At 45.6% G+C, this 16,519-nt stretch overlaps 1 protein-coding gene across 1 annotated transcript in view; it reads right to left on the minus strand.

Annotated features, from left to right (window-relative positions):
- The window catches only part of RGS22 (regulator of G protein signaling 22), a 78,687-nt gene that overhangs the window by 16,798 nt on the left and 45,370 nt on the right, over positions 1–16,519 (minus strand). The window contains exons 17-21 of the mRNA XM_082235479.1: positions 14,995–15,087; positions 11,885–12,057; positions 10,063–10,225; positions 6,364–6,522; positions 4,843–4,911 (exon numbers count right to left, since the gene is read on the minus strand). Of these exons, the coding sequence (XP_082091605.1) occupies positions 4,843–4,911; positions 6,364–6,522; positions 10,063–10,225; positions 11,885–12,057; positions 14,995–15,087 (657 nt within the window). The remainder of the gene's footprint in view (positions 1–4,842; positions 4,912–6,363; positions 6,523–10,062; positions 10,226–11,884; positions 12,058–14,994; positions 15,088–16,519) is intronic.

Here is a 16,519-nt window from a genome sequence, read left to right on the forward strand (position 1 = left end):
GCAGCACTCATGTAGAAGATAAAGGTTTGGGGGAACACCAGATTTTGCAGAAGTTTCTTTTTAAAAGATCATTAGGGGGGAAACCTTGAAAAGGGGAATCTGCAAAGCAGCCCAGTGAGAAATGAGCATGATCAGTGGTCTCAGAATGCTGCCCAACTGTTTCACGGCAGGAGGGGTGCAAAAAGAGGGGAAGGGGGCAGAAGGATTGGAACAATTAGCAGGAACACTCCACACCACAAAATGCTTTAGCAGGCACTGTAACTCAGCGTTATACGACACACTAGAATTCTATCATTATGCTAGAGGAGATATCTATCACACTTCCATTGGGCACTCTTGGAGCAATGTGCAAACTTACACATCTCACCCATTAGTATTTGTCAGGTGTGCCTGCCTCCAGGGGTACCATACCTCCTACGGGGGGACGGGACATGAATAGGTTTCCCTGTTGCAGGGGTGCCATCTTGGATAAAATATTGTGGTGGTCCAGGTAAGCCCCACCCTGCATAATCAATCACATGACACAGTACACATGCCCCATTTGAACAGGAATGTCCATCAACTTTGTCGGGACCCAGCTCCCTCAAATATTTTCAGGGGGGGGCATTTTACCAAGGATGGGGGAGCTGTAGTCCTCCTGATGTTTCTGGAGCATCATCCCTAACCATTGACTGGGGCTGACAGCTGTTGAAGTCCAACAACATCCAGAGGTCCAGGAGACACCAAGCTTTGCTTCCTTGAATTTGCCTGGTGCTATTTGGACCCTGCAAAACTTGGCTCTTGGTTCTTGCTATGACATACTTCCCAGTCCTGCCTTTGCCTGTATTCCCTGGTTTTCCTACACCTGACCCTGCCAAGATATACCTCTCTGTTTCTGATCTAGCAAATTGCATTCATATCTCAGCTGGCTCCTGGCACGGGCAATATGGAGCCCAGACAAAAAAGAAAAAGTCCCCCACCCCTTGCATAATGTATACAACATGTGTTATACAGAGCTTGCTGCTCTTTGAGAAAGAAAGGAAAAATAGAACAGAAAGGCAAAAAGCCCTCCTGAGATGACATGTTACAGTGCTTTAAGATGTTTAACAATTGATATGATCTTTGCATTAGAATGCAGTTCTAAATGAAACAGATACTGTGAGATATGATTAATCCTGCCCACTTTGCTACATGCTTCAGATTCTTTTTTGGTGACTGCATTTAATCGCTCTCAATAATAAATTATCTTCCAGATGCTGGAGTGAACAGCTTGTCCCAATGAGTCTAGTGAATGCAAAGCACTGAAAATGTGCATTAAGGTTACCACATTAATCCCTGACCTTACAGTCACGGCAAACAATTACATTTCACGGAAGTCCAAAAAATAATGATGTTATGGCAGCAGTGGAGTTGTCCGGAACCCAGTTGTCTTCTTGCGCATGCAAGAGCTTCCTCAAGTACTGCAGCTTTGCTGGCATGAAATGGTGGTCCAGATCCAAACCCCAGTCTGCCAACTGCCTGCATCTGCCTCAGAAGGCAATGGAATGAAGCAAAGAACTAAACACGCCTTTGCAAGAGTCTGCCCTTGCTCAAGAGGTAACACTGTGGCTTGCACAGAAAGGGATGTGTCTAGCGCCCCTGGAATTAAAAATGTGTGCCTATCTCCTCAGGAAGCATTTACATGCCCAGTTACGCCATGAGCAGTTTCCTATGTTGGATAATACAATGAATGCATCTGCAAGTCGCTTCCACATTTATTATAAATCACCTTCTAAACAACTATCTCAAGTCAAGAAGATAAATAAAAACAGTTTAAACAGCGAATACATTGAAAACAAAACTGAAAACATGCAAAGTAAATATTCATGATAAAGACCCATTTATCCAGCTGGGAAAACCAGTTGGGACAAAAATGTATTTGATTGTTCCTGGAAAGTGCAGTTAGCAGGCACCTGTCATATGCCAACAGGGATGCTATTCCACAGAACAGCGGCAGCTACACTAAAAGCCCTGCACCAAGTTACTGCTTCTGGTATCTTTGGAGAAACTTGCAGGGAAAACTCTCCCACCGACTACAGCATTCTAAAAAAATGCATACATGTAAATCTTGTAGTGAACTCAGTTGTCTGGCTGCTGCTCCCTCTGTAGCCAAAGTACCATCCATGCAGAAGAGGGAGGTTATCACCAGGCTCAGAGGAACCCTAAGACTTGCAGAGTACAAAAAAGAACTTGGTTGCGGGGGGAGAGACTCCTAAGGGCAGGGCACCTAAAAATAGCCTAGTGAGCATGCTCAGTAGCCACAGAATGCTGGCCTACTGCTAGAGGAGCCAGAAATAAGCAAATAGAAAACTGCAAGAGTGGGTGTGCTGGAATGGAGTTTCCTGGAAGAGAGCATGACTAGCTGGCTAGAAACCTGAATAGGAGCAATCTGCTATCCTGCTGTAAGTACCACTTGACTTATTTATATATTTGTAGCCATGTTTGCAGCTCATGGCAAAACATGCATGTGGTACCCAGTCTCCCATCCAGGCATAATCAGACCAAGACTTCCTTAGCTTCAGCAGCAGTTACTGTAGCTTATGCTTTCAGATCATGTCCCCTGGGCTCACTTAAGTTGGCACGTTGTTGTTGTTTAGTCGTTTAGTCGTGACCGACTCTTCGTGACCCCATGGACTAGAGCACGCCAGGCACTCCTGTCTTCCACTGCCTCCCACAGTTTGGTCAGGCTCATGTTTATAGCTTTGAGAACGCTGTCCAACCATCTTGTCCTCTGTCATCCCCTTCTCCTTGTGCCCTCCATCTTTCCCAGCATCAGGGTCTTTTCCAGGGAGTCTTCTCTTCTCATGAGGTGGCCAAAGTATTGGAGCCTCAGCTTCACGATCTGTCCTTCCAGTGAGCACTCAGGGCGGATTTCCTTAAGAATGGATAGGTTTGATCTTCTTGCAGTCCATGGGACTCTCAAGAGTCTCCTCCAGCACCATAATTCAAAAGCATCCATTCTTCGGCGATCAGCCTTCTTGATGGTCCAGCTCTCACTTCCATACATCACTACTGGGAAAACCATGGCTTTAACTATACGGACCTTTGTTGGTAAGGTGATGTCTCTGCTTTTTAAGATGCTGTCTAGGTTTGCCATTGCCTTTCTCCCAAGGAGCAGGCGTCTTTTAGTTACATCCTTCTTAAGTTACCATTTCAGATGCAGGAGCGACGTAAGAGAGTACTGCTATGCCACAGGAATGATTGACCGGAGGACTGGCATCCAAACCATGACCTCCTGTCCACATTTTGGGGAGCTCCATTACCAAACTGTACCGCATTATCAAACACAAGGCTTGCATGGCAGGGGCTGGCAAACCAGGCAGTGAAGGGCAAACAAGGAACTCCGGCAAAGAGCTTTGCAGCCATTCAGGAACTAGCCTTGGAGCTGCATGCTGACCAGACAGGAGCCACCTTCAAGGTATGCTAATGGGTGAAGCAGAGCTTCTACATGGTGACTGCACAAGCAGAGGTAGGTGGCAATTCTGGTTCAGTTGATGGGGGTGAGAAGTGATCTTGTCTATTTGATTTACTTGCCTCCCATGGGTTCCAAGCAATACACTGCAGCTCAGGTTGTTTTGAGATATAAGTGCCTGTAGATATCAGCAGCGTGGGAAAACAGTGTTTCGACATAAGGAAAACGTTTAAGGACAAGATGACTAATTTAGAAGGCAACAATTACTTTGAAGAATGACACCACTATGGCTTCCCCATGATCTGAAGGCCATAAGAGTTTAAGATGGAATAACCACAGACTGATAAATTAGACAATGCTGGATTCTGGGAATTATTCATCACTCAGTACTGTGCTGAAAGTAATAATTCCTCCTCACCTCCCTTTTTCCTCCTCACAGCCCCTCCCCTTTCCATGTTGCCTGCACTGCCTTTTGTTCCAGATACTCTCCCACTGAATGCCTGCTATACTGTCTTGTTTTCTGGATGTATACTGGTAAACATAAGCATGTATCCAAGTCAGGGATGGGGGAGAAATTCAGTTTGGTTAGGATTTTAATGTGAACCTAACCAATTCCCACTCCCCCCCCCCGCAAAAAAATCAACACTATTCTCACTATCCTTCAAAATTCTTACTCCTCCAAATTTTGTGAGGTCGTTCTCCAACCAAATTATGTGAAGAAAAACACAGTTATTAGGGGAAAGTGTCTGTGAAAATGCATATACAGTGGACACTCAGGTTGCGAACGTGATCCGTGCGGGAGGCACGTTCGCAACCTGCAGCGCCGCATCTGCACACACGCGGGTCGCAATTAGGCGCTTCTGCAGATGCACAAAGTGCAATTTAGCATTTCTGCACATGCGCGAGTGCTGAAACCCGGAAGTAACCCATTCTGATACTTCCGGGTTTGGCGTGCTGCACAACCCGAAAACGTGCAACCTGAAGCGTCTGTAACCCAAGGTATGACTGTATTAGCGAAAATGACATGAAATGCATTTTATTGAGCAGAATTGCTTTCAATGATGTCTATATTAGAAGAAATTCTCACTAAAATTTGCTCTCACAAAAACTTTTTTTTTAAAAATTGCAAACTGACTTGCAAATGTGGACATGGAAGTGTTAATCTAGTGACATCTGGAGGGCTGCGAGGTAGCCAACCCTGGTTCACAGCATCATGAAAGGAATAATGATTGCATGTGCTCAGCACCAAGTCTTTGTGCCCAAATGTGCAAGTACTAAGCATTCTTACTAAGAAGTAAATCCCACAGAGTTCAATGGGTTTTACTCACTAGAAAGTGTCCTTAGTACTGCAGCCTTGGAAGTATGTAAACCCAGAATACAATCAAGGACAAGAGGTAACAAACATAGCTTGCCTTCCATGCTTCTGCTCTCTTCTCAAGTCTTTGAATTAAGATATCTTCTGCTGCATCATGGAAGTGTGGCTGCAAGGAGGGAGTAGGAAGCAACACAGTAGTTATTGTGGATGTGCACCTTCATACTTTATTTGAGTGCTCATTATAACAATGTAGACTGGTAGACAACGAATTCCGGGGGCAAGGAGAGGATTGGTAAAAATTAAGATTGATTGTTCTGTCCCTAGGAAAGCAGGTGACAAGTTTCCATTGAAGTTAGGAAAATGTAACATTGCATGCGCAGATTGCTTGCGTTTGTCATTTGAAAAAGAACCTTTTCTAACCTGAGGACAACACTGTCTTGTAGCTAACCTCATGTGAATTGTGGGCAGACCCAAAAAGGTATGTATAGCCAAAGCCTACAGGGCCGGCTCACAATCTCTCTCACAAATGCACATAAACACACTTTGCAGATATACAACACACATACGCACTCTCCCACATAAGCTGTCTTGTAATGGCAGGAGGTTGTGTGGGAGTCATCCTTAAAATATGACAGCTTTGTGGGAAAACCACAAGGATTTGTTTCCTGAAATAATCTGAATCTGGTCGCTTTCAGAGAGAGAATACTGAACTGAACAGACCACTGCTGAAAAAGTACAGCTGCCCATATATCTGCATATGCTCTCGCCAAAAGTGATTATCTTTCCCGGTCAAAAACCCCCAAATATATAAAAGAAATCCTGGAAAACAAAAACAAAACCAGGTTTCACTCGTTTCTTTCTCTGGCAAGTGTGTGAACAGCCAGCAGCACTACCATAAAAATCAGTGAAGTGAAGACTATGCAAACTCACTAGTTTTTCCTCTCTGATGTGGCACCAGGCTCCAAAGCTCATCCCACCCAGTAGACTCATTGTGCAATGTAGCAAATAATAATTCTTTCACAGTCTGTCAAAGGCCTGGCTGATAGCCAGTCACTGACACTGCCTTCCTTAACAATTGTGCAGGAGAAGAAGGGATCAGAACCATTCTTAAAATAATAGACAGGCCCAGATGGGAGGATGAGGAGGGAGCAGTGTGAGAAACAGACAGAGCGGGGTGTTGGGAAGCCAGCTCATTTTCTTCGGGCTCATGTTCCTCTGTGCTACTCAGCAACTTCCAGCTTCCAATGTGTGGCTGGATTGCATTTGTGTGCTCTAGAGAGAGAGGAACCGTGTATAGAGGCTGGAATTCTACAGCAAAAATTAAGCTCTCTGCACATGCAGAGCACTCCCCAATACACACTTCAAAAGTTGCCAGATGTGGAGCCAGACTTCAACATGTCTTTGGTTGCTAATGGGAATACCTGCTAGATGGGGTGCATGAGAAGCAAAACTGCATACAAAGCTATGAGTCTTATTTGGCTTTCTTCACATATTCTCCTGTTTGCAACCAATTCCGAGCTCATTGGCCATTCTGCTGTGTGTCTGCCTCACCCGCAAGTAAACGACAGGCCACCACAAAGAAATAATAACGAGGCAACGCAGGCAGGTGAAGCCTTACCTTTACCCTTGTCTGTGGTCCTGATTCTTCGCTTGTATAAAATAGTGGCAGCCACTGCTTCTCTAGTCTCCTCTGAACACACTTTTGAACATCCAGCAGGATCACAGGAACAACTTGTTCGTGAAGTAAATAACCCCAGCCTCCACCTGATTTCATTATCTAAGGAAAACGCGGATATATCAGCAAAATATATTGCCCTATACCTTCAAAGCACATTTCCCCTCTCAAAGCAGTGGGGTATTTATTGTGTCTGACACCTCTGGGCAGAAAGATTTGCTGCCCTTGAGAAAAGAGAGCTGCACACAAAACTGTCTCTGATGTTGAGGTGGCAGTCTTCCCAAGAGCCACTTCAGGGAAGGCACGCAGCTGGTATCTATCAAAGGGGGCTGTGGCGGGGAGGCTCTTCTGAGGAAAGGGCCTCAATTGAGGGGCGCTACCCTTTGAGTGTCATTGCCAGTGCAACACCCTTGGCATGGCCTCCAGCTGCAGTGGCCCAGAAAACACCATCTTGCTAGTGCCTCTCGAAGGGAGCAGGGGAAGGTTCTCTGAGGAGAGCTGGCAGGGCTCTGGTGCTGCTGCAGCTGTTGGGGACAGAGCAAGGAGTTGGAATAGGTGTCCGCATCCTGGCGCCTCTTCTCTCTCCCCAGCCGTGATGCAACGCCTCCTCAAATTCACAAGTGCGCCAGTTTGCCCACCTCAAGGGCGCTGTAATTTGTGTCTCTGTTAGGGCTAAACTACAATTCCCAGAATGCTTTGAGGGAGAGAATGTGCTTCAAAGGTACTGTATGGTGTGCACACAGCCACAGTCCAAAAACAACTAGAAAAGCATGAGTAATTTCTATGAAAAACAAAGCCTGGCTACTGTGCAAAGTAGAATCTAGAAATTCTCTTTCCTATCAAATAATTGTTTATGCAGACATAGCTAAACTCAGCGACACCAGGATGGTGGTACGGTGGAGCAGGGTCACCAATATGACACCCCTGGGTGTCTGTGTGCTCACTAGTCCCCCCATGGCAGCTGTGAAATTATCTTAGGGAATATCTCCTCAAAAATCCAAAATGCACAAGGGACTGTATGCTCGCCCTGCTCATTCCCTGATTTTCAGCCTATTGCTGTTCTGTGTCAGCTTCATTTCTGTTCAGTCTGGATCATTCTGTACTGGGTTTTTTTAAAATTAAAAAACACCCAAGAGCTGCATATAAATTGTGTGCACCTTTCGTATGCAGCCAGATGGGTGGGGTATAAATAATAAATTATTACTATTATTACTATTATCCCCCTAATTTTATTTATTTAGTTCCATTTTTAAACCACCCTTTACTGGTAAATTCACTGTGATTCACCCTTCACTGGTAAATTCACTGTGATTCAGAAAACACAGCAAAGTCATTCAATTAAAAACAACAGAAAACATTAATCTTTACTTTGAAACAATATTCAAACAGACACATCAGCAGAAGGCAATATCAGTGTATCTGCCCTAAAACACATTTCTCTCTTAAAAGCTTGAATGAAGAGATTTATATGCTTTTCAAGGCATTCGTTCCCTCAAATGTATGCTTTTATAAGTATTTTCTATGCAAAGCAAGGGATTTTAGTGCGGTTGGGGTTTTTTTTATTTTAACAGTGATTAGATTGCAAAATTCGGACACACACATAACTGGATTAATTGTTACGTCCCAATCCACATATAAATCCAGGTGAATTACATTGGTGAATTATGCTGGGTTTGAAATGCAGACGGAACAAATTTCACCCCTAGTGGAAGAATACTTTTGTATATATCTTGTCACCTTCAATGATTTTATACCAGGGATTTTATATATAACAGAAGCCACACAGAGTAAGTCCTCAGTTCTTTATGTTTTATACTTTATGGGTTTGAACTTCTCTCTCTTTTTTATGTTGATTGTAGGTCTTGGCTCATTAGGCAGTGGGAAAATTCTTGGCTGTTTTCACATAATATCTTGGTTAGTTTTTCTTCAATTCCCTTCGTCTCAAGGCTAATCTTAGAGTTCCCTGACTCCAAGACACACCATAAAGTCTAATCTCTTTCTGCATTGTGGTAAAGCCATTGAGGGATTATTTCAGCGTATCAATTTCTTACCAATGCAGAAGTCTTCTGCATTTCTTACCCCTCTCCCCACTGCCACCACCAAAATGTGTGCGCACAAACAGTGGCAGCTGATGATACGAACCACGCTATAAATTAAACCTGAGAAAGAAGCACATCCTTGGGAATGTAAATACCAGCAGTCCACCAGATGGAGGTCAGTTTTATGTCATGGAGTTCCAGGAGTTTCCAGTCATGGGGACACAGCCAAACTCTCCACACACACACTAAGCATGGAATGTTGCTTTAGCTGCAGAATAACAGGTCACTGCAGCACAGTTTGAATGCTGTAACTAGTACAGATGGGGGAGAATCGCTTCGCCTTTAAAGCTGAACCTACCTACATTCACACACTCTAAAACAATACACGACCCAAAGCACAGCAATCCTTTGACATGTACCCTTCTCCAAATTTTGCAGCAAGCTGGGCAAGGGGCAGGTGGCACAGGCCGTTAGTGAGTGTGCCATGTGCCAGCTCCTCCTCCAACCTGGGGAATTGCTGTTGTCCTATCAGCCAGGCCTCGGGGTCTGCAGCTGCTGAAGGCCAGGTTGGCTCTGAGTAAGACTTCCTTCATCCATGATATGATTGTGGGTGAGAGGGCTTATCTGGTCTGCATCACCGAGACCTGGGTGGGTGAACAAGGTGGAGTTGGTCTCACCTACCTTGTGCCCACCTGGGTACTTGGTGCAGCATCAGGGCAGACTCGTGAGACGGGGAGGAGAAGTTGCTGTGGTCTATAGAAATTCTTTCTCTCTCTACAGGCTCTGTCCGGTTTATGGGGGAGAGGGGATCTAGTGCATGTGTTCCTGGCATTGGGCAATCAGGACAGTTTAGTGATTCTGCTGGTTTCCCACCTGCCTCCTGCCCAGTAGTCTCGCTGCCTGAGCTGACAGAGCTGGTCTTAGAGACAGTGTTAAAGACTCTGAGATTGCTGGTTTCTGGTGACTTCAACATCCATACCGGAACGACGGGCTGTGAAGGCTGCCATGACAACCATGGGGCTGCCTCACACTGTTTTCTCAGCTGTATAGGAAGAGAGTGATCCGAAAGTGAGGGACATTGACCTCAGTCCTTTGTCATGGTCAGATCACTTCCTGTTGAGATTGAGGCTTTCAGCACCCTTCTGCAAAGGCAGGGGACCTATTACAACGGTCTGCCCTAGGAGGCTGATGGATCCGGCGGGCTTCTAGATGGCTCTGGGGGATTTTCTGGCTGATTTGACTGACGGTCCTGTCGAAGCCCTGGCCAAACTCTGGAACTTGCAAATGGCTCAGGCTGTTGACAACACCATCCAGAACTTGGGAGTACATTTTCAGCAATATGCCAATGACACACAGTTCTACTTCTCTTTTACATCTGCAGGTAAAGCAGTGGATATGCTGGACCAATGTCATGCCTTGGTAATGGACTGGATGAGAGCCAATAAACTGAAGCTCAGTCCAGATAAGACTGAGGCACTGTTAGTGGGCAGTTCCCTGGATGGATGAGAGGTGGCCTGCTCTAGAGAAAGTAAATGTTAATGCAATGTGAGAACGGATCTGTCCAACACTGTCAAATCTTAAGCTCTTAATAGCAACTGATTACCTGCTCTTGCTCCATCTTTGTAGCTGGACTGTCAGGCCCAAAGAAGTATTTCCTATTCAAGTATTTATTCTTAATGTCCTTAGATTTTGCTTCTCTCAGTTCTTTATTTCTGTGAAGCATCCTACGGAACTGTTCAATGTCTAGCCAGCACGTGAGGTCGATGCTGAAAATAAGGTAAAAGAGTACTTATTTCCATCGCATTACAATTTCCATTAACCAGTTAAAAAATTAGGTTCTTAACAATCAAATATCCATTATCATATGAAGGCTACAATCTTCAACAGAAAAACCAGGAGGAATTGCTCCTGAGTAAACACACAAAGGATTACACCAGGGAGTCACTGTACACCACAAGTAGTTTACCAGCCAGACAAAATTATTTTCCCACACCTTCACAGCAGTCATGAAGAAAGTCTGGCAACAGCATGGTAAGAGCAACAAAGAATCTTCTAGCGCCTTGATGTTTAACAACTCAGACACTATCTTCGCTACACATTTAAGGGTGTATAAGACCACAGTAAACAGTCGTGGCTTCCTCCAAAGAATTCTGGGAAGTTTGTTAAAATAGCTGGGGGGTTTTAGGAGACCCCTGTTGCCCTCACTGTCATACAATCCTCAGAGGTCCCCGGGGAAGAGGTACTGACTGTAAAATCACTCTGGGAATTGTTTTATCTGATAGATAGATGTCATTTGTATATGTATATTGTTTTGTTGCATATTTTAGAGTCTCTAACTCTTAGACTCCATCTGTACCTTACATTTAAAGCACCCTTATACAGTGGTACCTCTAGTTGTGGACTTAATCCGTTTCAGGGTGCCATTCGCACCCCAAAAAGTCTGCAACTATAATGCCTCTTTGCGCATGTGTGCGGCAAGATCAGGCGCTTGTGCGCATGTGCGCAGATCGATTTTGCGCATGCACGTGTGGCAAACCTGGAAGTAAACACTTCCGGGTTTGCCACGTTTGTAAGCTGAAAGTCCGTAACAAGAGCGGAACGCAACTAGAGATACCACTGTACCATTTTGACAGCCATGGGTTCCCACAGACTGCAGAGAACCACAGTTTGTTAAGAGCCCCTCACAGAATCCCCAGAGTTCCCTGGGAAGAAGGATTGAGCATCCTTAACCCCTTAACCAACCATGGAATCCCAGGATTTTTTGGAGGAAGCCATTCAGACAGTAGTAGTACTTTAAATGTATGGCTATAATCCCAGAATCTCCTGTGAAAAGCCAGCCAGGGGAAGGGATTCTGGATGGAAATCTTCAGCTGAGCAAGACAGCAAAATGTCTTGGACCAGCCTTGCACAGCTTTTATATTTCCTTTCAGTTATATTTTCCTTTCTGGTGAGAAATTACATCTGCGGATATAAACACCATGTGCCTCCCCCACTGACATGAATGAGAAAGACCTGATGAGCAGGCCAGAGGAGAGTGGAAGGTGCCCCACGTGTACCTGGGAGCATACATAAGGCTCTGGATTGGAACACATGTGTGTCTGTGATACACCTGCACCACCACATACCCACAAAACCCATTCCTGAGATGGAATTCTGAGAAACAGCTGAGAGGCTCATTCCTTCTGGGTGCATGAAGGAAATGACTTTTTTCATTGCAAAAAATCTAGCTCAGACTTCCCTAACCCAGATGTTTCAGACTACACCACCTTTGTTCCCAGGCTATATCTGGAGGGCACTACGTTGGAGAAGGCTGATCTAGTCACTGCAGCAATAATTTTATCATGAGATAAGATACCAAATATCACAGGCTCTGGTCAGGAAGACACACTTTCATTGCAAGGACGTACTAGCACAGGGAAAAATACCTTGCAGACTGCTGTTCAAGGAAGGTCCGGAAAGCTTCCAACTCCAGTTTCTTCTTTAGCAGGTCGTGAATGCTATATGACGTAGCTTCTTCAGGAAGTGCTTGACTTGGGGGTACTGTGACTACGGTAGGTTCAGGGTGCAATGGGATCTCCTCTTCTTTGACAGCCGGAACCTAATGAAAGAATTGTACCAAGCACTCTAGTTAATCTAATTAACGACCCATTTTCATAAGCCTTATAGGTTTTCCTCTGCCTTCCTACTTTCTACAGATTGCTGTTGTTTTCTGCTCCTCCGTGGAATTGCATTTCAGGACCAAACATGAAGGGGCAATTACATGTATCAAGATATGAGACAGGGTGCACTCCACCAAGGATGACTGCCAAGCGACCGACAGTTATTACAAAATGGCTTCTATGGGAGTCAAGCGCTGATGAAGAGGAGATGGAGATGTGAGCTGAAATCAATGTTTCCTTATCTCTGAGATGAGGCTTATGATGTGACTGTAGAAAGCCTTTAGCTCACATTTTCTGGCCCAAGGGCCACACCCATACTTGGCCAACCCTCTGGGACTGCATGCCAGCAATGGATGTGGCTGAAAGTAGATGCTGAGGTAGAAAAATAAAAGTTGGTAGGACCAGTTTAATTCCTGCCCTCAGAATACTACTGATTAAAATGGGGGCCCTGATGTAAGGAAGGATTGCCAGATCAATCAATCTTTATTACGGTCCAGAGACCCAACAAATCGTTACAAAGCAATACGCAATTGAGACAGCCTACCTCCAGGTTAAACAAGCATTTTGTTCAGACTTAAAGATAGGGATATCATTGGTTCTTGCAACCACCAATAAAAACTTCGCCACTGCTAATGTTCTAGCATTTGTCCGGTCTTCCAATAGGAACCTGACATAGTGAGCCTCTGATTTTCCTGGGAAAGGCACCAGCAAGGGTAGTAGGATTGCCAGATCAGCTAACTAAGGCCACATTCACTCAGTATATTTTGAGCACTAAGATGCCACTTTAAACAGTCATGGCTTCCCCCAAACAATTCTGGTAACTAGTTTGTTAAGGGTGCTGAAAGATGTTGGGAGACCCCTATTCCCCCTCAAAGAGCTACAATTCCCAAAGTTCCCTAGGAAGAGGTGTTGCTAAACCACTCTGTGAATTGTAGCTCTTGAAGCGGTATCATGGTGCTCTAAATGAATGGAGTGAAAGTGGCCTAAAAACATGTGCTGTGCAAACTAAAGCATGGACAGCTAACTGGAGGCTACAATCAAGTATGGCCTATTGATTAAAATATTCAGAGCAGATGTGGCTCTGTCCTTTAAGGCAGCCTTTGCCAATCTGGTGTCCTCCAGATGGACTACAACTCCCATCAGCCCCATCCAGTATGGTCAGAGATGATGGGAGCTGTAGTCTAAAACATCTGGAGGGCAAAGGTTTAAGGAACCCTGTTTTGAGGCAGCACCCCATGGATTAATCCTCACCACCTAGACAATTCGATATAAAAGTGATGTGCATTCTCCTAGTGTAAAGACTTTGGGCCTATCCACACCACTTGAAATGCAAGCAAATGGAGGCTGTCCCATGTGTCAAAGCACCACTTGGATCTCATGAACTTTTCATAGACCTTGTTTCTGTCTTTCTTCTCCTCCTTTTGTAGTTTTCATGATGACTATTACTGATTTGTGTGTCTGACCACTTCTCATGAAATACAGTGGTGCCTCGCAAGACGAAATTAATCCGTTCCTCGAGTCTCTTTGCCTTGCGGATTTTTTCGTCTTGCGAAGCACGGCTATTAGTGGCTTAGCGGCTACAGGTATAAACTCGTTCCCGCAACTGCAAGCCTCGACTCCTAGGGAGCATCTGGCAATTGCATAAGCCTCGTCCGGCCTCTTAAGCAGTCCCTCCTGACGCGCTTACATAACACAAGCCCCGACCGCTGCCATCCCAGCGACCCCGGAAGATAAGATCTGCAGCAAGCACCCCGCACCTCCGATCCCGGGGCGCGCTCAGCCAAAGTGTCCCCGGACACCTGTCCCGCCGCGCCTTTGTGCAGCGCTCTGCAGAGCGGAGTGATGAACCCGGCCGATCACAGGCAGGGCAAGCAGCGGCGAAGGCGGAGAGAGCGAGGCCCAGAGCGAGGAGTCTCCGGCAACGCCATCGACGGCCCCGCCGCAGCTCCGGGTCCTGGAGCCCTCCGGCTGCGGGCTGCCTTTATTTTGCTGCAGGAGCCTCCTCTGCACCGGGATCCTCGCACGCTCCCTCCGTCTCTCCATGCCTTTTAGGTGAGTGGCGCGCTCGGGCTGACTTTGGACGACCCACAGCAGGGTTTCCCTTGGCCGCGCGACCGGAGCCCGCCTTTGCGGTCACTTTGACAGCCTCGGTTCGGGGGCACCGGCTGCTGGCAAATGGGTGTCCCCCTTCTTCCCTTGACGGGGATCATCTTCCCCACTTCCTCGGAGACGGGCAGGCAAAACTTTTCATGCCCCCCCCCGCCCAGTCTGCCCTCCTCGAGATCTAGCGGTCGCCACGCACGCTAAGAGCGCAGATGGGGAAATCCCACCCGAGCCGGGTGTCGCCTCCAGGTCCCCTCCCAGTTCTAAGGCTGAAGCCTAGGAACTTTTCGAAGCGGCGCGGGGCAGCATCACCACCGGCTGTGTTTCCGGACGCTAATAATGTATCGATTGCTATTACTATTACATAGATTCCCCACTGCCGCATAGATAGATTGGTGGTGAAAGCGGTTTGCGCACGGCACGGATCAAGCCCTTCGTCTTGTGAAGCAAGCCCATAGGGAAAATCGTCTTGCGAAGTGACGCAAAAACCGAAAAACCCTTTCGTCTTGCGCGTTTTTCGTTTTGCGAGGCATTCGTCTTGCGGGGCACCACTGTTCTTCCTATCTAGGTTTTCCAAGGAGATGACATGCTGTAGCCATGAGCTGGACCTTAGCGTGGGTAGTATGTCCCTCAAAAGCCAGTGATGAAGAGCCACAGTGTGTAAAAGTCTACAAGTGTCTACAAGTGATCCCACCCGAGAAATACAAAGAGTTAACCTCCTGGTGCTAGGCAAAAATAAAGAGCTTGTTTTTGTTAATAGGTGCTTGTCTTACCTCATCCTTCTTGGAAATGCTGTCTCCATGCAAAGCCTGCAGCTTTCTAAAGTACACTGAGTCCAGCTGTCGAGTTTCTTCCACCAGCTCCACCTAATAAAAATAATATCTTATGTCATCCGCACAGTACACATTATATAAAGGAAGATGAAGGGGTTGGAGAGGCAGCCTGCCAGTGACAGTGGGTAGAAAAGAACCACACTTGCCAATAACAAGACAGATGTTTAGGAGGCATATCACTGGAAGTTGCATCCTCTGGAGCAGATGGTTCAAGGAGAGGATTCGCTGAAACAGCTAAAGGGAAATTCCCTCCCAGCGGTGCTGAGGCTTCTCACTTGGGGGTGAATGCACCAACGAAAAAGGAAGCAGGATAAAGTTGTTGCGAGCTTTGTGCAAGGACTGGTTTTTTAAATTTCATTTTTAAAATGCATTCAGAAGGAAAACACACCAATTTTATTTAAACTCATCCAGGATAATGTTTTAACTTTCAGATAAATAACAAATACATATATGTACAGAGGAGTTATCTTGATGGTGGAGGCACAGAAAACTCCACTCCTTTTAATAGCGAGCTCAGGCAGCTAGTGCTGCTAGGATTATAGCCAAAACAGGAAACTAGGAAAGCAAAAGTAGGTATTAGCATCCTTGGGGAAACCCTGAGATTTGCAAAATACCCAGAATGATAACAAAAACAAACAAACAAGGGGGGGGGAATATAAAATGCAGCCCAACATGGACTGAGCACGCTCAGAAGCAACAGGTCCCACCTGTGATGACCGAACATTCAAACAGCTTTTATATAATAAAAACTGGACAGTGTAGCATCCTGTTAGCCACGCTGACCTGGATTTCCTTCTTTCTTTAATAATGTTTTTATTTGTTCTTCATGGTACAAAAGATACATTTTGAGAAAACAATTATTAAACCAGTAAACAGCGAACTACTTGTCCCGATAGAACTAGAGATTTCTGTCATGCTATGTAATAAAGTTTCACTTTATTACTCTAAAATATCACGCTAGATCTGAATGTCTTGTCTTGGAGAATTTTGTCTAGCCCTCTCTGTGTACAATTGGGAAGGGCGTGATGACCATTCTCTCCCGGACAAACATCTATGACCCACAGGGCATCGACATTACAGGCAAGGGATCCAAGGCAAGAAGATGAACAGGCTTAAGGTTAAATCCTATTTTATTAGTTGCTTAGACCCCTCAAAAAGCCAATGAACACCCAGTATGCTAGAAAATACCAGGGCTTTAAGGGCACAGACAATAAATTAAGAGTCGGCACTCAATTAGGGGGGGAAAGAGGTTGAAGTTCTATGAATTATTTTGTAGCTTAAGGGTTGCTAGCCTCCTTACACAAGCCAACAACCAGTTCAACAGAGGGCCTTTTCGGTGGTGGCGCCCGCCCTGTGGAATGCCCTCCCATCGGATGTCAAGGTGATGGAAAACTACCTGACATTCAGAAAACATCTTAAGGCGGCCCTATTCAGGGAAGCTTTTAATGTATGATATTTTAGTGTT

Source organism: Podarcis vaucheri (genome assembly GCF_965113315.1).
Source record: "Podarcis vaucheri genome assembly, chromosome: 8".
NCBI classification, from domain to species: Eukaryota; Metazoa; Chordata; class Lepidosauria; order Squamata; family Lacertidae; genus Podarcis; species Podarcis vaucheri.